Raw genomic sequence first — 20000 nt, 5'->3', positions numbered from 1 at the left:
AGCTTGTGTGTTAGTCTTTTGTTCTGGGTTTTCGTTCAAGGTGTTGCATGACTGTACAATTGAGTGACGTGGCATGAAATTAAGACGTTTGTATGTCTGTGGTGTTATTATGATTGATTGTTTTTAATGTCTGTTGAGTGTAAGTGTTTCAGGTCTTGGTTTCACAACCATCAAGTTGTCCCTTAGAATTGGGGAAGGTTCACAGTTTCATGACTTTGATGTGTATTTTCACGTGAGCATGTTTTTAGAGTAGGCTACTTGTCTAGTACACTTCCGTGTACCTGTTTAGTGCACAGGCGTTGACGCGATCCATGTTTTGTATCCGATTGTCTCGATAATTCCTGTACAGTGTGTGTGTGTGTGTGTGTGTGTGTGTGTGTGTGTGTGTGTGTGTGTGTGTGTGTGTGTGTGTGTGTGTGTGTGTGTGTGTGTGTGTGTGTGTGTGTGTGTGTGTGTGTGTCTACACAGTGTGCGTGTGCGTGCGTGCGTGCGTGTGTGAGTGTTTATGTATCTACTGTATGCATGTACGTTTGTGTGTGCTTGTACCTGTGTGTGTGTGGTTACTGTATGTATGTTGGTGTGTGCATGTACAGTACATATAGTTTATTTGGATGTGTATGGACGTGTATGGATGTTTGTATGTGTATCTGTGTGCATGGGATATCTAAACACACTTTGTGTTATGTAGTATCTGATACCTGTGATTGTTTCCTGGTGGCAGATGCGCCAACAGGCCCACTGTAGTTATGTATCAGTTATGTATCAGTGTGTGCATGCACTGTGATATGTGATCTGTACCATATGTGTGTGCGTGTTCGTTGTGTATTTATGCTTGGGTTGATTATGTATACATTTTGGTGTGTGTGTGTGTGTGTGTGTGTGCACAATGTCCGTGTGTGTGTGTGTGTCTGTGTGTCTGTGTCTGTGTACATACTCTACTGTCCATGTGATGGGTGTGTGTGTCTGCGTCTGTGTGTCTGTGTCTGTGTCTGTGTCTGTGTACATACTCTACTGTCCATGTGATGGGTGTGTGTGTTTGTGTGTGTATCTGTCTATCTGTCTGTCTGTATACATTCTGTCCATGTGATGTGTGTGTTTGTGTACAATACGTGTGTGTGTAAAGGTGTGTTTTTCTGTGTGTGTGTGTCAGGCGCGACAGCAGGCCCAGATCCGGCACCAGGTGGCAGCCGACAGCAAGAACGAGTACCTGAGCTGCCTGCAGAAGTTCAACAAGGACCAGAGCGAACACTACTACACACTCATCCCACTCATATTCCAGGTACTTAACACACGCACACACGCACACACACACACACACACACACACACACACACACACACACACACACACACACACACACACACACACACACACACACACACACACACACACACACTACACAATACACACTCATCCCACTCATATTCCAGGTAGACACACACACACACGCACACGCACACACACACACTACACACTCCACACGCACCCCACTCATATTCCAGGTAACACAACACACACACACACACACACACACACACACACACACACACACACACACACACACACACACACACACACACACACACACACTACACTTTCATCTTAGTCATATTCTAAGTACTCAACACACGCACGCACGCACACACGCACACTACTACTACACACTCTTACCAACTCACCATCCAGATACTCATCATAACACGATCAAATGCGCACACACATCCAGACACAAAACAACAACATGTTTACACGCCCACCTGCACACAGTCTTGTTGTCACAGACAGCTCGCTGTATTTCTTTGTTTCTCTTTTGCGTATTGTCTTTGCTGCCTATGCAAAAGATAACCCTCCATCTATTTTACCTCCTTGTGTGTGTGTGTGCGTGTGTAAACATTTGTGTGTGTTTGCATGTGTGTGTGCGTGCGTGCGTGCACCCGCATGCGTGTGTGTGTGTGTGTGTGTGTGTGTGTGCGTACATATGTGTGTGGGTGTGTGTGTGTGCTACTCCAGCGTATTCAGGAGATGGAGGAGCGTCGTATTGAGCGTGTGGGGGAGAGCATGCGGAGCTACGCGGATGTGGACCGCAGGGTGCTGCCCATCGTCAGCAAGTGCCTGGACGGCATGAACAAGGCGGCAGAGTCCATCGACCCCAAAATGGTGAGAGAGAGAGAGAGGGAGAGAGAGAGAGAGAGAACAACACACACACACACACACACACACACACACACACACACACACACACACACACACACACACACACACACACACACACACACACACACACACACACACACACACACACACACACACACACACACAGTGACTGAGAGGTGCGGGTGCATGCTTATACTGTACGTGCACCCACACGCAAATTTTTCATATACACACATACACACACACACACAAACATGATGATAAGGGGTCAAAGACGTCCAAAAAGGAATTGTCATTCAGTGTAACGGATACCTTCTGCTGACTGTAACTGTAAGAAACATGACTCCTTTTATTTATTTTTTTTCCAGTGAATTCATGAAAGCCTCGGCTGTCATCCATTCACTTGAAGCAATTTAAAAATCATGTTTTTTTACAGTTACAGTCAGCAGAAGGTATCCGTTACACTGAATGACAGTTCCTTTTTGGACGTCTTTGACCCTAAGACACACAAACACAAAGTGCATGCACAGACATGCATGCGTGCACACAGGCACACATGCGCACACACGCGCGCACACACACACACACACACACACACACACACACACACACACATACACACACACAAACGCACACACACACACACAATCACACACAAACGCACACACACACACACACACACACACACACACACACACACACACACACACACACACACACACACACACACACACACACACACACACACACACACACACACACACACACACACACACACACATACGTACACACAGAGTTTAATGAGCAGTGTGTTGTTTTGGCCAAACTTTTTTATATTGTTACAGCGCTCCTTTGTGGAGGTCAGCAAAGAGCACCTTTCTGCTTACCTTTGTAGAGTGCTGCATCAGCATTATGTGCCTCATCAAAACCACATTGAAGCCCCATACAGACAACAGCAGGATTGGAGGCATACAGTGTAATACTAACACAAGTAATATTCTGTGTTGGCTGTTAAATTCTTGGCTACTTTGTTACTATGACCGAAACAGAATAATCAGCCTGCTTTTTTATTATTATTAATTTAAATATGTGTGTGTGTGCGTGCGTGCGTGCATGTGTTACATTAGATCATGTAATTACTCTAATTTTAAATCAATAATACTACACTGGAAAAAAATGTGTGCAATAATCAGTAATATCTCAGTTTTTTTTTTTTCATCGCGGCTTTTAGAAGATGTGTCCGTTAGTCACTTTCTGTATGAACCGGCCATTACATGCATGAACTCTCTGCATATCTGGATATTATTAAGACATAGGTCAACACATGGCATTTATCATGCTGATTTTAATTGTACAGTACCACTAACAATGTAAAAAAAATACACTACAGTAAGTGCTTTCATCATGACTTCTAGAAGATGTGTCTTTTCTGCATGATAAGCAGTACACACCTGCTTGTACATGCAGGCGCTCTACAAATCTACATATCTGCATATTGTTAAGACGTCAGTAGGCCAGGCTGTAAAGGCGTTTGTATGTCACACCAGTGAATCCTGCGTTGAGGTACGGCACCTTTGCAAGTCGTGGTCCTCAGCGCAGTAGAAACTCACTTTTGTCACGTGACAAATTTTGCACAGTTTTCCCGCCGTGTCTGCGAATATCTGTTGCCACGGCGAATTTCTGTTGTTAAACGCTGTGCCCTGACCACAACCATGCCAACCCAAGAACAGCGAAACAAGCAAGGGAACTGGTGAAACTGTGCCCTGACCAAAACCATGCCTAAACCTCACCGGTCACTGGGCGTTGTGTGGGACTAGATGCAAAGGTGTTTTGCACAATCGCCATAGCCGGTTCAAATTGGCGTGTTATCTTACTTACTTTTATGGTGCCATGTTGAGTAGGCAGATGTGGCTGATGTAGACTTCGGGGTGATTTCAAGCTGATAATACTATAGTGTGCAAGGAGTAGCAATATTATTTAAGGCTTTAAAGGGACACTGTGCAGGAAATGGTCAAAAAAGGTACTGCAACTATGCTGGTCATTGTGAAAATGTGTTGTCTAAGGCCAAATTTTATCTTTTCATGAAAGTTTACGAAGTAATAAATGAATATTTTATATTATGGCCCAAGAAAAGTCATTTTTGCAGCTAAAAATGGCTATTTCTGGAAATTCAAAATGGCGGACCTTTTTCATGTATGAAAAAATTATTTTTTCCAGTAATGAATACTTTGATGGTGGTGATAAGTATTCATGAAAAAGGTAACAAAATAAACAACAAAAAATCTCAAACAGTGTCCCTTTAAGAAGACGTGCCCTTTAACTTAAGGACTGTACTGTACGCACCTGCTTTTACACGCAGACTCCAGACAACAGATCTGCATATTGTTAAAGCATCAGCAGGCAGATGTGGCATCAGTTGTTCCCAGGGGTCCTGGCTGCGATACGCTGTTCTGCATGCACCAGATGCCAAGCGGGCCACATTAAGGCACAACAATGAATAATGAATAATTCACTCCTTCACAACTCTGGGGTGCGTTTCTCGAAGTCATAGTTGCTAACTACATTAGCTACTTTGTTGTTTGCAATGCAATTTCACATTGGCAACTCCCCAAGTTGCTAACAGGCTAACAGCTATGCTTTCGAGAAACGCACCCCAGATCTCTCCTCCTCATCGCTTAACTGAACTTCTTCCTGGCCCACTTTCTCTTACCACCCCCACCGCCCCACCCCCTGCATTGCAACAAACTCTTGATTGTTGTCACGCGAAGTGTATCCAGGTTGGCTCCATAATTAAAGAATGATTTCAGTGATTTATTTACAGTAACTTACACCTACACACAGGTACTGTACAGACATAGATATAGATTCTGTATGAACACACAGGCAGACACCCTCACACACGCATACACATTCTGTACACACTTACACCTACACACATTTAGGCACAGCCATACTAGATAAGAGACACACACACACACACACACACACACACACACACACACAGACACAGACACACACACACACACACACACACACACACACACACACACACACACACACAGACACACACACACACACACACACACACACACACACACACACACACACACACACACACACAGAACGAAAGAGCCCTTGATGGTGTTTTGCCTTTTCCATCCTTCTAAATCCTCTGCTCAGTCATCACGTGTAATGGGGGTGCGGCACCCATGCCCTGCGCATGCTCCCCACCACACCTCCTCACCCCCCTGCTCAGTCATCACATGCAATGGACCCCCACCTCCTCACCACCACCACCAGATGAAGCTGCTGCAACCACATTGTTACTTGCTTGTCAAGGGCAACACTAATTGACTGGCATGTAATGTGAGGGCATTTGTGCACCCCCCTCCCCTCCCCCACTCCCCAGTGGATGAGATTAGAGGATTTTGACTGGCTTATACTGGCAGCGATGGAGATGAAACGGTTAGAGGTTTCCCCTGCTCTTTGTAATGCCAGCCTAGGGAGGGAGGGAGGGAGGGAAGCAGGGAGGGAAGCATCCCATTTCTGCTCTTTGCCATGGCAGGCTAAACAGGCAATGTTCAGAGGAGTAGATGTGTGCTGCACACATCCCACCCGATGGGCCAGGTGCAGGACAATCAAAGCAATAATCCAGGTAAAAAGGAATAAAGTCTGCAAACACTGCTTGTCCTCTGTGAAAATTGAATAGCAAGAGCGTAACGTTTCGAACTTCAGGTCTTCTTCATCAGGCTAAGCAGGCATCCATCCACCCATCCATCCGTGCTCCCGCTTGACATGAGGTGTGACCCACAAGGAGCTAAGCAACTACAAACCTGGGGTGCATTTCTGGAAAGCGTAGTTGTTAGCAGTTAGCAACTTCGGTAGTTGCCAATGGGAAATTGCATTGCAAACAACATAGTTAGCAACTACGCTTTCCAGGTGGCATGCAGGCAACCATTTGTGCGCGCACACATTCATACACACACTCACTCACTCACTCACTCACTCACTCACTCACTCACTCACTCACTCACTCACTCACTCACTCACTCACTCACTCACTCACTCACTCACTCACTCACTCACTCACTCACTCACTCACTCACTCACTCACACTCACTCACTCACTCACACACACACACACACACACACACACACACACACACACACACACACACACACACACACACACACACACACACACACACACACACACACACACACACACACACACACACACACACACCAATTGCGTAATTTACTCCGGTTTGGTAGTTGGCACGTGTTCCATTAAAATCTCTGTAAAATCATGTGCAGGTGACACTAAAATGTTTTCCCAGGAATGCCTGCTGATTGCAGCTCAATGGAGGTGGTAGTGCTTCTGGGTATGATTGATGATGACACATTAGGATTATGAATTTCATGGCTGCCTGACAAGACCTGCCTCCTCAATTTGCCTCAGGGGTGTTTGAATCACATTTTAGCACACAGGAAAACGGTAATACAATATTTGTGAGTTTTTCAGGATATTGAATGCTGCACTGGTCTGATGCCAAATGTTGTGTTGTACGGAGTCTAATGCTTGTGTGTGTGGCCGTGTGCGTGTGCGCGTGTGTGTGTGTGTGTGTGTGTGTGCGTGTGCGTGTTCGTGTGCGTGCGTGCGTGCGTGTGTGGCCGTGTGCGTGTGCGCGTGTGTGTGTGTGTGTGTGTGTCCATTGCTGGATGTGGTGCTATGTGTCCAGTGGCAGGTATTCTGCCCTACGAAGGCAAAGTGCAGTAACTACGTCAGCAGTGAAACTGAGAGAAAAGCCTTTCAAAGCCTTTGGTATTAGATTGGATATTGCAGTTACTGCTAATTTGACACAATGTCTCATTTGACGCAATACACAAGGTGTAATTTGTCACTATAAGGTCCATTTTGTCACAAGATGAAGGAGGTGTTATGATCAAGTCTATGATAATCAGGCAAGCTAAACTTAGTTTTGACAAAAAATGTAGTCGCTACACTTTGCCTTTGTACGCCAGTATTGTCCAGTGTTGGATGTGGTGCTGGATGTCCAGTGCTGGATGTGGTGCTGTGTGTCCAGTGCTGTGTGTCCAGCGCTAGATGTGCTGTGGTGTGTCCAGTGCTGGATGTGGTGCTGGATGTGGTGCTGGATGTCCAGTGCTGGATGTGGTGCTGGATGTGGTGCTGGATGTGGTGCTGGATGTGGTGCTGGATGTCCAGTGCTGGATGTGGTGCTGGATGTCCAGTGCTGGATGTGGTGCTGGATGTCCAGTGCTGGATGTGGTGCTGGATGTCCAGTGCTGGATGTGGTGCTGGATGTCCAGTGCTGGATGTGGTGCTGTGTGTCCAGTGCTGGATGTGCTGTGGTGTGTCCAGTGCTGTGTGTCCTTATGAGGCTCCTCTGCATGTCCATCTGTGTTGTTGGCCTGTTGAGCACATCAGCCTGATGAGATGCGGAGGCGGGGGAGGGGGAGAGAGAGGGGGTAGGAGTCTGTAGTCTACTCTCTAACCCATATCGCAGATGAGAGCGGATTATACAAAACCTCAAGTCAAACAACAACAAGCAACAGCAGCAGAGGCCACAGCGGCTGCAGCCTGGGTTATTTTTAGCACGTGTGCCGCACGGATGGTTTGTGATGCTCATCAACAGGGCCACTGAAAGCTTTTGCTGGGCCCGGGACAAAGCCATCTGAAAAGCCCACCTCCTCATCAATACCTGCAATGTATTCAGGTCCAAATTCTGGGCCTCCTCCTTTCTCTGGGCCTGGGACAACTGACCCCCTTTGTCCCCCCCTGTCTGTCGGTGGGCCTGCTCATCAAATTGGGATTGTTTTTTTTTCCTCCTGTCTCAGACCTGAATATGCTGCGTCCAAGAGCACCGCCAGATTATATCCCCAGATTAAGGGGGGATCTATGGTATCTATGGGATTTATGTGCAGGCTCAGCACTTTTGTCCTTATAATGCCTTTCGTAGAGTAGAATAGTGAAGTTGTGTCCTTGGTAGTGTCATTCTGTAGCACGGTTGTGGCCTACAAAGTCAACAAGTAGTAACTAGGTATTTTGCCAAAGTTTTGTTCAGATTGAAAATTGACCTGAGACCTTTTTGTTATTTTTGATGATGGTTTTTTTTTTAAATTTTGTTTTGATTTGGTTTCCCACGTTTGTCGCTATTACGAATGTTTGTATATATATTTAAAAGGACCACCATGATTAACATCTACTATATCATCAATCTTATACTTTTAATAGTAGCTGACCTCCCCTGGCCCCTGTGTTCTTCTTCCGCACCCCGGGACACCAAGCAGGTGTTGGCCATGGCACCATTATAATGACAATGGTGATCATGTAGCCTGATTATCATCAACTTTCAAATCTCTTCGGCACTTGTGCTGACCAAGAGCATAATAAACATTTCTGAAACGGCATGGTTGACCCGCCTCCCTTAGTGTGCTACTGGTTGTTTGCTTCCCAACAAAGTGGGAGGAGTTCCCGATTTTTCAGGAGCTCAGAAATGATATTTGTATTGCTCTTGGCCTGACCAGAAGCAACGCTGAAGGTGCGTCACTAGGAGGGCGCTGCCTGGCTAGTGATCATGTTCATGGTGGTGATCTTTCATGACAACAGTCGTTATTAATAACCATGATGATGCATAATATTTGTACTGACTGACTGTTGCGGCAGAGAGAGTAGAGAGAGAGAGGTTCCATTGGCCCATTGTTTCTGGGTTCTATTATTGCAAGGGGGAGGGGGGGGAAATCCCCCTTTAGGCAGACCTAGGCAGACCTAAGGACTGTTCTATTCAATGCTAGGAGCATTATGACACGCCCCTTTAGGCAGACCGGAACCTGGTCACGTTAGGTGCCCATAGAAACCTATTATGTTGGCATATCTCATATACTTAAAGAATCTCTGGTTGCGGTGTCCTTGCCCCCTCACCCACCCTCTCCCCTCAGGACACAAAGCAGGTAGTGGAGACGTACAAGTCCGGGTTCGAGCCCCCGGGCGACGTGGAGTTTGAGGACTACAGCCTGTCCATGCGCCGCGCCGTCTCTGAGTCCAGCTTCCTGAACGCCAGGGGCGAGAACCGGCGCCGCAGCCGGGGCAAGCTGTGGCCCTTCATCAAACGGAACAAGGTAGGGCAGGAAGCACACACACACACACACACACACACACTCACACACACACACACACACACACACACACACACACACACACACACACACACACACACACACACACACACACACACACACACACACACACACGGACGGACGGACCGACCAGCATGCAGGCACGATTGCGTATACACTACACACACACACACACACTCTGGTCGTTTATCAGGAAGGACAAGGTAGGACACACACACACACACACACACACACACACACACACACTCACACACACACACACACACACACACACTCACACACACACACACACACACACACACACACACTCACACACACACAATGCATTCTGCCTCACTCTCCCTGGCCCTTCATTAAGAGGGGCATGGTGGGACCCAGTAGGACACACACACACACACACACACACACACACACACACACACACACACACACACACACACACACACACACACACACACACACACACACACACACACACTCGTCCTCCGGCAACTTCATCAAGAAAAACAAGGTAGGATGGGACAGGACACACTCCGTCTCCCCTCATTAGAAAATAAGTCATACGTAAGAGGAACACATACACACACACAGACACACACACATGCACGCACGCACGCACGCACACACACACACAGACACACACACACACTGGCAGACGCTGGCCATGTCACACACCGTTTCACCCTAACTCACCTCTGTAAAACACCTTTCACTTTGTGTCTCCTACTACTACCCCATACTTACACGGACCATCACACACCAGAAATGTAGTGCAGTAAAGGGAGGAATGGGAGTGATTGACACGCATGTTTCCAATGGTCGTGTGTGTGTGCGTGTGCGCGTGCACGTGTGTGACCGTGAGTGTGTGACCGCGAGTGTGTGACCGCGAGTGTGTGACCGCGAGTGTGTGACTGCGAGTGTGTGACTGCGAGTGTGTGACTGCGAGTGTGTGTGTGAGTGAGTAAGCGTGCTTGTGGGCGTGCGTGTGTGTGAGCATGAGTGCGTGAGCGTGAGCGTGAGTGCGTGAGCGTGAGTGCGTGAGCGTGTTTTATGTGTGAGCGTGAGCGTGAGCGTGTGTGTGTGTGTGTGTGTGTGTTGAGGTGTTCAGGCATGCTCTCAGCTATATCAAGGATAACATAATGAAGCAAAAAAGAGTATTTCCGTGCTATGCTGTCCTTTGGGGGTGTGTGGGTAGGAGTCTATTCACAGCATGTGGAGCACAGAGGAGGGTAGAACCATGACTTGTATTAGAGCTGTGGTTCTCAACCTTTTTTGAAATACCGCCCCCTGGAACTCATCATAAGCCTCCCAATTGCCCCTGTGACCTCATCATAAGCCTGACAGCACCCCCTGTAGTATTAAAACATAAAATAAACTAATGCCCCCCAGGTGGCAACTAAGCACTGCCCCCTCTCAGCTGTATCTTTCTCAACGTCCCCTTTTCAGAAACACTATATTCAGGGTTCCCACTGGTCATAGAAATCCTGGAATGTCATGGAAATTCAATTGAGGTTTTTCCAGTCATGGAATTTGTCCATTTCGCCTGTCAGGCAATATCATGGAAATTTGTCAAAAGTAAAGTGTAATATCACAACAGACAATCTACAGTATGCTTTTTTACTTACCAGTCTAAAATTGTGCAATATTCTAGAATGCAAGCAATGTTCAAGGGAGTCTGAAAATTGCACTTGAAAGACTGATAATCACAAATTGACCCCTTTAAAAAAAAAAAAAAAAAAAAAAAGAAATACCGGTAAATAAAAAAGATATTTCCGTTTATGGGAGGTCATGGAAAGTTTACTTTATCGTCAGGGAAAGTCATGGAAAACTCATGGAATTTTAAATCTGACTTGAAGTGGGAACCCTGTGTGGTATATATTACTGCATAGAGACTGGCAGAGCATGCAAGGCAGTAGTAAATGTTTCACCAGTCAAGGCTTGCATAATGCCTCCCCCCTCCATCCACGACAAACTAGGCAGCACATATTTCACCATCCAACTGAATTATTAATTGGGTGAAACCAATATGTGCCATGGACTTGTACTGCACTCTCCCGGGTCGGCACACCAGAAGTGCATCTGGCTGGATGTTTTCAGCCTGTAAAGACCTCAAAATGTCAAAGCAGTTCAGAGGGGAAGCATGCCTGCTCTAAATAGGTGATGGGCTGGGCCACAAACAAAGCAATAAGACATCCAAGACAATAAAGAGAGGCCTGGACATTTTTGTACCTCGATTTAAAAAAAAGATTTAAAAAATGACTGTGATGTCGGCTCAAAAGTATCATTTGAGTGCGCATTTTTACGAAAAGCAAAGAGACAAAAGTCCAAATCTCTCTTCATCCAACAGGATAGAGTGCAACTAATAGAATAACATGTACAGTAGATTCGTCAGCAAGTCTTTAGGAGCATCAATTCAAACCTGTACGCCACTCTGCAGTGCATTACTGCCCTACAAATAAAAAGACTGTAGCTGCATAGAGCTCCAAACTGAGCAAAATGACTTTAAAAAATGATATGATCCTGTTGTCCAGTCCAAGTAGTTTTAGGTAGATTATTGACATGAGACAGGCTTCTTAAGCTTACTTTATATTGCCACTTTCTTGCAGATCAATCATCTTTATATTTACAATTCAACTTAATATGTCATTAGAATAATAATAACTCTTTTCAACAGCAGGTGAGATTACATTTGATGCCACGCTGACTCCTAAAACCTAATATTCTTCTGTATACTATTCAGGCCACGTTTCACCAATGAAGGCTTCAAAAATACTTGTCTCCTCTACATTCTACTCCTGTCAATCTCAGCGCTAGACTAGACTACAGTAGACGACAAGGCATCAGAGAGAGCACGTCCATCCAAGCAAGTGGAAGCTTTTTAAAAAAATTTAAATGGTCCCACTGAGAATGCCTCAAAAAATCTGCCTCCAATTTGTAGAGCATCTCTCTGCCTTTGATATGGAGAGCCCAGAGCTCAGTCCCACGCTTGTCCTAATTACATCATAACATAACCACCGACCGACGCAGAGGCCATAATTGCCCTGGCTAAAACACGCGCGCGTGTGTGTGTGCGTGCGTGCGTGGGTGACTGAAATCACACCATTTATGGTGGATTATGGCACTATTTCTGGTGTATTATGGCACTAACACGGGTAATCTCCAAATTTATCATAGTTTGAGCACCATGTAAACTAATGACTGATTTTTAACTGCTGTCTGTGTGTGCAGTGTCTGTGTGCATTTGTGTATGTATTGTATTTGTGTTTAGCACTTCTAACATCGGTATTCTTCGTGTTGTTTCTCTCCTCTTCACATCACCTTACCTTACCTGTCACTTCCTGGTTTGCCCTCCCCTCCCCCTTACCTGAATATCACTCCCAACGTCACTGTCTCCTCACCCCATTTTCACCACACCACCACCACCACCACCTCACCATACTTCATCTGAACATTTTCTGTTTTTTTTTATTATCACCTGATTCCCAACACCCTTATTTGGTCAATATCTGCTCAACACCTCACCTAAACATCACCTGATCTGTTACAATCTAACCCCTCGCCTCATTTGGCCTCATCTTATTTCCTCATCTTTGATGTTCCACCACCCCCCCCCAATATCCTTACCTGTCCCTGTCAATATCTGCTCAACACCTCAACTCAACGTCTTGGCCACCATCACCTCATCTCACCTGTCTTACCACCACCACCACCACCACTATCATCTGGTGCTGTCCTGCCACTTCTCCTGGGTTCCTCACCTTTCCTCACCATTTCCTCCTCTCATGCGTCACTCTGTGCTGAATACCTCACCTTAACATCACCAACACACCTCCCTCGTTCGTCTCACTCATGGCCCATGGCTGCCCTGTAGCTCATGTCTCTGCTAGCGTCGCCCCGCCAGCCGCCCCCGCCCCCTCCCACCTCCCCGTCCCCGTCGTCAGCGGTGCCCAACGGGCCCCAGTCGCCCCCCCAGCAGCAGAAGGAGCCCTTCGCCCAGCGCATCAACGGCTTCATGTCCTCCAAGCACCGCTCCCTAAGGAGCCTCAAGAGAGGGGTGAGTCCCGTCTGCTCCGCCTGCCTGTCACGGCCAGCTGCCTTGTCATCATGTTACCATTGTTACCGCGGGCTTGTTGACTTGTAAAACAAGGCATAGAGAACTTTGGTAGCGCACAGTTTGTTTAGAAACAAGGTCTTTCTTACAGGCTGCGCTACATGCCTTGTCATCATGTTACCGTTGTTACCGCGGGGTTGTTGAAATGTAAAACAAGGCATAGAGAACTTTGATAGCGCACAATTTGTTTAGAAACAAGGTCTTTCTTACAGGCTGCGCTTACATGCCTTGTCATCATGTTACCATTGTTATGGATTAATTAAGTCTTTTGCAAGCAGTGTGCAGATCATTTCCCGCTCCTACCATTGTTATGGATGCCATTGGGGCCAGTGTCAGGTGGGCAGGGGGGTAGATGACGTTAATGATGGGCAGAATTGTGATGTGTAGTATGTTTTTGGTGGGGGCTTTTTGGGCCTTTATTATGACAAGACAGTGTGAGGGGAGACAGGAAATGAGCAGGAGAGAGAGATATGGGGTAGGGCTGGGAAATGACCCCGTCCGGACCCGAACCGTGGTCCCCATGGGCATGCAACCCCAATTGGGGGGGGGGGCGTAGCGCGAGAATTATGATGAATGGAATGGTCCGAAAGTGAGGTGTGGGGGAGCCGTTGGTGGACCTCAGCAGTGGAGCAGAGAGGGGTTTTCCAATGTGACAGGTGTAAGGAGAACCAGCACTGGGCTGACACTGGGCCAGCCCTTTATTAAAACAGCAGCTTACATGACACTATGGCTGGGATCAGATAGTGGTCATTGGTGATGAGCAGGCTGTGTCCTGATACAGAAGGGAATCTGAGCCCAGCCAGATGACAGACATGAGTGAGTGATGCCTTCTATCCCACAGACCTCGATGGTACCAAGGCCAGGGCAAGAGTTCAGTGCACAGGCAGAGAGACTGGAGCTGTGTGCAAAATGTTCACACTTTCCCCACATACAGTTGGGGAAGATGTTACTAGCCCCCCCTCCTGAAATTGCACATCCCTCTTGATTTCTCTGTGTGAATGACCATTATTAAAACGTTTCTGTTATTCTGGAAGCAAACTTGCTGTAGAGATAATGTCCAATAAGTAGAATTCGTTTTTTTCTATTGTCACAATGAATGGAAACAAAAAAGGGCAAAAATTCTTCAATGTCCCATGAGAAGATATGGTAAAAAATCTGCAGAAATGTGACGGATGTGTGTAGTCACTTCTGTGATGTATTTATTGCACTATATTTTTTGTTGGTGGTGCATTGCACTGCCGGCTCCAAAGGAAACGGAGCCAATGAGGCCACACCCCACCCCACCCCCATCCCCGACTGGCATTATACCTCACTTGACCTTGTAATTGAAGTGCTATTTGTTAAGTAACATTGTGCTTGCTCATTAACTAACTTGATAAAGACACAAGTGGTAGCCTATACACATGGGCCCATAATATAGATGTATGCTTTGTACTGTGTGCAAGAAGCGTAATTAATTGTATGAGATGTGTATTGAGGAGGTTGAATCCATCAAGGTCCGATAATTACTTTAGAAAAGGGGCAACAGCACCCTCTGTTGGTCAGATTAGTGCATTGCGTAATGTCAGTGAAAGCGCTGCAGGCAGGCGGGGGGAGCTGCTGCATCAATAAAGACTCTTAGTCATCAGGACAGGATTCACTATTTATCAATGGACATTTGCGGGAAAGAGGGGAGGGGATGTGGCACTGTGCTGTGTGTAGGTTGTGTGTAGTAGGTGGACAGAAGACCTTTTAAGTGGAGCGGAAATCAGATAATGGTCCTCTATAGAGAAGGAGGGGGGCCAGGCTGCGATGAGAAAAATTGGATTGGAGAAAAAGTGGATATGGACTTCTCCACTAAAAGCTACTACAGTATTTAAATACACAGCAAGGCTCAGATCGTTGTTTTATTTAAATGAATGGCATGGGATTTAGTCTTTTTATATTTGAAAAGTTTATTTGTAAAACGGTGTGTCTCCATTTTGTAGAATGTTTGGAAATTGACGTTTTCGTATTGGGGTTTCCATTGCATTGCATTGCGAAATGCATTTTGATATAGGTTGAAAATGTATGCTCTCAAAATATTTGAATGGCAAGAATTCCATCATAAGTGATAGGACCTCTGAACAGTGATTTTCAATTATAAAATGCAAAAGTCAAAAATGGTGGATATGCCGTTTGGCAAATAAACTCTCCATGTCCTATTCCTAAAATATGCCTTTGATTTGCTTTACATTATAATCTGGAATGAATTAAAACCTTGAATATATTCTCAACCGCCAACAGTATATTCTCCATCAGCCACTGATGTACTGTGGGCTAGTGAAAGACAGCACCTCACTTTACCTCCACGCCAAAATGACTCTTCTTTTCATGTCTAGACTAGTTTATGTTTATTTATGTCCTAATTAAATAAAAGCTCTATTACCAACACTAATGTAATTGCATTAGCATAATGTGTGCCGTAGCTGCTTACTAATTTCTTTAATACCCGTGTCCCCACCAGTCATGCTTTGTGCCCTACTGATTTTTTAAAAATGTATTTATTTTTTTGCCTCATATGTTATTTATGTTGTTTTAGTTTCACTACTTTAGGATTTTACTCTGGGATCGTAATTTATGTATGAGTTGTACACTAAGTCTGTGATTTCAGCGTCTGTGCAGCCAAAGATGAAATTTCCCCATGGGCGTGCAATGAAGTGCAATTCTTGACTTTACTTAAAACTTAAAACTCCATACTTGTAGAGATCAAATCCTAAATCTTGTTACTTATTTTGTGCTCTTTTGTCTTATTTTGCTCTCGTCTCTTGGATAGCTTTCACTTAAGCTGGTAAGTATTATTGCCAAGACATTGTCTTCTTATCACTGACTGACTCACTTGCACTGACAAATCACGCTTTAGGCATCAAGGCACTGTCCCACTTGTGGTGTTTGGATTTTTCTGATGTTATGGTTTCGCTTTTGATCAGGAGTGCAGAGTTTGAGTTTATCTTTTTTTTACTGGATATTAATTTCTCCTAATTCTGATTGCAGAACTGTTCCTGAAATTTTCCATTTTCCTTTCTTTTTGGGGAGGTGTTGGTGTTTGCATGCATGTTTAAATGCATTCATTGTGTGTGTGTGCGTGTGTGCGTGTGTGTGTGTGTGTGTGTGTGTGTGTGTGTGTGTGTGTGTGTGTGTGTGTGTGTGTGTGTGTGTGTGTGTGTGTGTGTGTGTGTGTGTGTGTGTGTGTGTGTCAGAGAGAGAGGGTGTGAGACTTTGCTAAGTGTGTGTGTGTGTGTGTGTGTGCGCGCGTGTGTGTGCATGCCTGTGAGGGAGTGAGACTTTGCTAACGGTGTGTGTGTGTGTGTGTGTGTGTGTGTGAGTGAGTGAGACATTGCTAACGGTGTGTGTGTGTGTGTCCGTCAGGGTACGAGCTCGGAGGACTACAGCCACCTGCCGCCAGAGCAGCGCAGGAAGAAACTGCAGGCCAAACTCAACGACATCACCAGAGACCTGCAGAAGGAGGTGGACCAGAGGTACACACACACACACGCAGACACGCACACACGCCACTGAAGACCCAGAGGCTACAAACATGTTTCAATAAGGACCATTATTTAGTTTCCTCTAAGCGAGAGTAGAGGTGTGAATATTGTGTGTGCGTGTGTTGTGTGTGTCTGTGTGCATGTGTGTGTGTGTATTTGTGTGCTTGTGTGCCTGTCTGCATTCCTGTGTGCGTGTGTTGTGTGCAGGGATGCCCTGGCCAAGATGAAGGACGTGTACATGAAGAACCCCCACATGGGCGACCCCGGCAGCATAGAGCCCCGCCTGGAGGAGATCGCACAGAACATCGACAGGCTGCAGCAGGACGCACACAAGTTCGAGGCAAGTGCTGACTGAGCAAAACCGTCTCAGTCTGACAGCTCATTGGCTGCTGCATTTTGTTTCTACAGAGCTGATTGGCTTGTCTGTGCTGTCTGTCTCTGGTGTAGAAGGCACACAAGTTTGAGGCAAATGGCCCTACCGTGGCCTAACGGTTGTGCACTTGGCCACTACGCCGGCGACTCTGGTTCGATTCCTGGCCCGGGTCCTTTGCCGACCCTTCCCTATCTATCTCTCTTCCACCCTCTTCCTGTTCATATCTTCACTGTCCTATAACGCATATAAAGGTAAAAGCCCAAAAAAATGTTTAAAGAAAAAAGTTTGAGGCAAATGCTGAACGAACAGTCTTGACAGTTCATTGGCTGTTGTGTCTGGCTTCTACAGAGCCGATTGGCTGTCTGTGCTGTCTGTCTCTAGTGCGGAAGGCACACAAGATCGAGGCAAATGCTGAACAAACAGTCTGACAGCTCATTGGCTATTGCGTTTGGTTTCTACAGAGCTGATTGGCTGTGGGTGCTGACTTGTCTGTAGTTCTGAGGCGATAGGTTGGTTGCTAGGTAACAGCACCGCTGTTAGGTAAACCAAAGAGCAGAAGGCACCTCTCAGATTCTCTCATTCTATCCAACAGCTCTGGATAAACTATCTCTGGTGTCCGAAGTTGGGTGACAGTGTAATGCCAGGCTCAAACTACACGACTAGCGATTGTGTGTCCGATTTTGGCCTCTGGGTGCACCGCACTCTAGAAGAGAATCGCAACTGTCAATCTTGTCGCTGCTCGCAGCCACTGAGACAATGCCCGACGTTCTATTTCCAGTCGCAAATATCAAACACTGATTTGATTTCTACGATTTGCGATCGGCGACTCTTTGAGTTGCCAAAGTTCTATCTTAGAACGTCGCTCACGACGAGGAAATATTTCCCGACAATCGCTTGCGATGGTCCTGGGGGGTAACGTTCCATTGCTGCGATTGTCGTAAGGGGGGTTTCCAGCCAAGAATCGGGCCGATAATCGCGCAGTTTGAGCCAGGCTTAACATACTTCATCCTTCAGTCTAATTAATTGGGTAAATTGTTGGGCGGGATTCACATTAAAAACTTTGTAAACATTGAAAACGGCAGGTGTCAAACTCAAATTCACAGTGGTCAAAATCTGAAAGGAGTTGTAATTAATAATGGGCAAATAGACAAATGCCTTTTTCATTCCTGCAGTATGCGGTAGTTCAGTTACTACTGATGCCTTGTGTGTACTGTTGCACTAGCCTGGGCCAACTCATAATTCCTGTGATGCACAAAATATTGTGTTGAACTGATATTATGACATATTTATGGTGTGTACTTCAAAAGAAAGTCCACCGCACACTTTCTTGACTTTATGCTCGTTATACCTGAGCGAGCCTGATGACGCACTGAGGCGAAACGCGTTGTTCGCTCTAATAAAACGAGCATAAAGTCAAGAAAGTGTGCGGTAGACTTCTTTCTTTTGAAGTATTGAACATTCCTGCGTCTACCAGCACCTAGGAGCTGTGCATGGAACTTTGAACTGTTGAATATTTATGGTGTGTGTTTGGCACTTGCGCCTGGGTTTGACATCGCTGCTATGAAATACAGACACATAGTGTCCATACAATGGTGATGCATTTGAAAGCGCTCTAATGTTTTCTTGTTGCCAAGTTGGTGGGATTTTTTTTTAATTTTTGAAAAGTTGGCCTGCCTGAGGTGTGCTCCTTTTCTCTCGTTGGTTGACAATGAGTCATGTGACGTGTTTCCTCAGAGCTGGTTGGCTGACGTGGAGGGCAGGCTGCTGGAGAAGGGCGACGTCCAGAGAAGACAGAGTGCCCACTTTGACTCCCAGGGACACGCCCCCGTGGGGAACAACTGTGCTCAGAACAGGGAGAGGTATCCCATATACACACATGCTTCAATACAGACACGTATATGGCACACACACACACACACACACACACACACACACACACACACACACACACACACACACACACACACACACACACACACACACACACACACACACACACACACACACACACACATACACACAATAAGGAGAGGTTCTGTATGCCACAATCACACACGCATGCACTCACTCACACACACAGACACGAAAATATGAAGACATCTCCACAATGTACAGTACTACATGTACATTTTTGTACACTGTAGTACATTGTCACCTCAGACGCACTAACACACCCACAGAAAAGTCCTCTATCTCTTCCTCATAAGCTGCTCAGAGAGACCCTGTATGTGTGTGCGTGTGCGTGTGTGTGCGTGTGCGTGTGCGTGTGCGTGTGCGTGTGCGTGTGCGTGTGCGTGTGCGTGTGCGTGTGCGTGTGCGTGTGCGTGTGTGTACGCGTGCATGCATATATTGTGTGCAAGGAGATGCATATTCGTAGTATGTCTACCAAGTTCCAACATGTGTGTGTTTGTATCAATGTGTGTGTCAATGTGTGTTTCTGTATGAAGAGGTTGGTTGCTTCCTTCCTAATAATTTGCTGCCCAAATGGAAGCTGTATAGAAGAAGTTAGAATGGGTTTATGTTTTGCCTTTGTGTCCGTGTGTGTGTGTGTGTTTATCAGTGCATATGTATGTGTGTGTTTACTTTAGAGGGTGGCTGCTTTTTTCCTATTTGTCGTTGAGCAGCCCTAATGGGAGCTACACAGGCGATCGTAGCTTGGACAACGTGTGTGTGTGTGTGTGTGCATGCGTGTGTGTGT

The 20000-nt window shown here is 46.1% G+C and overlaps 1 protein-coding gene across 1 annotated transcript in view; it reads left to right on the top strand.

Annotated features, from left to right (window-relative positions):
* The window catches only part of LOC134445381 (formin-binding protein 1-like), a 62590-nt gene that overhangs the window by 41231 nt on the left and 1359 nt on the right, over positions 1–20000 (top strand). The window contains exons 7-14 of the mRNA XM_063194464.1: positions 1151–1279; positions 2011–2157; positions 9115–9294; positions 13184–13366; positions 16218–16232; positions 16811–16920; positions 17137–17269; positions 19037–19161. Of these exons, the coding sequence (XP_063050534.1) occupies positions 1151–1279; positions 2011–2157; positions 9115–9294; positions 13184–13366; positions 16218–16232; positions 16811–16920; positions 17137–17269; positions 19037–19161 (1022 nt within the window). The remainder of the gene's footprint in view (positions 1–1150; positions 1280–2010; positions 2158–9114; positions 9295–13183; positions 13367–16217; positions 16233–16810; positions 16921–17136; positions 17270–19036; positions 19162–20000) is intronic.

This window comes from Engraulis encrasicolus, chromosome 3, assembly GCF_034702125.1.
Source record: "Engraulis encrasicolus isolate BLACKSEA-1 chromosome 3, IST_EnEncr_1.0, whole genome shotgun sequence".
Taxonomy (NCBI): Eukaryota; Metazoa; Chordata; class Actinopteri; order Clupeiformes; family Engraulidae; genus Engraulis; species Engraulis encrasicolus.
The sequence above is the reverse complement of the archived record's forward strand: the minus strand, read 5'-3'. Positions and strand labels throughout refer to the sequence as shown.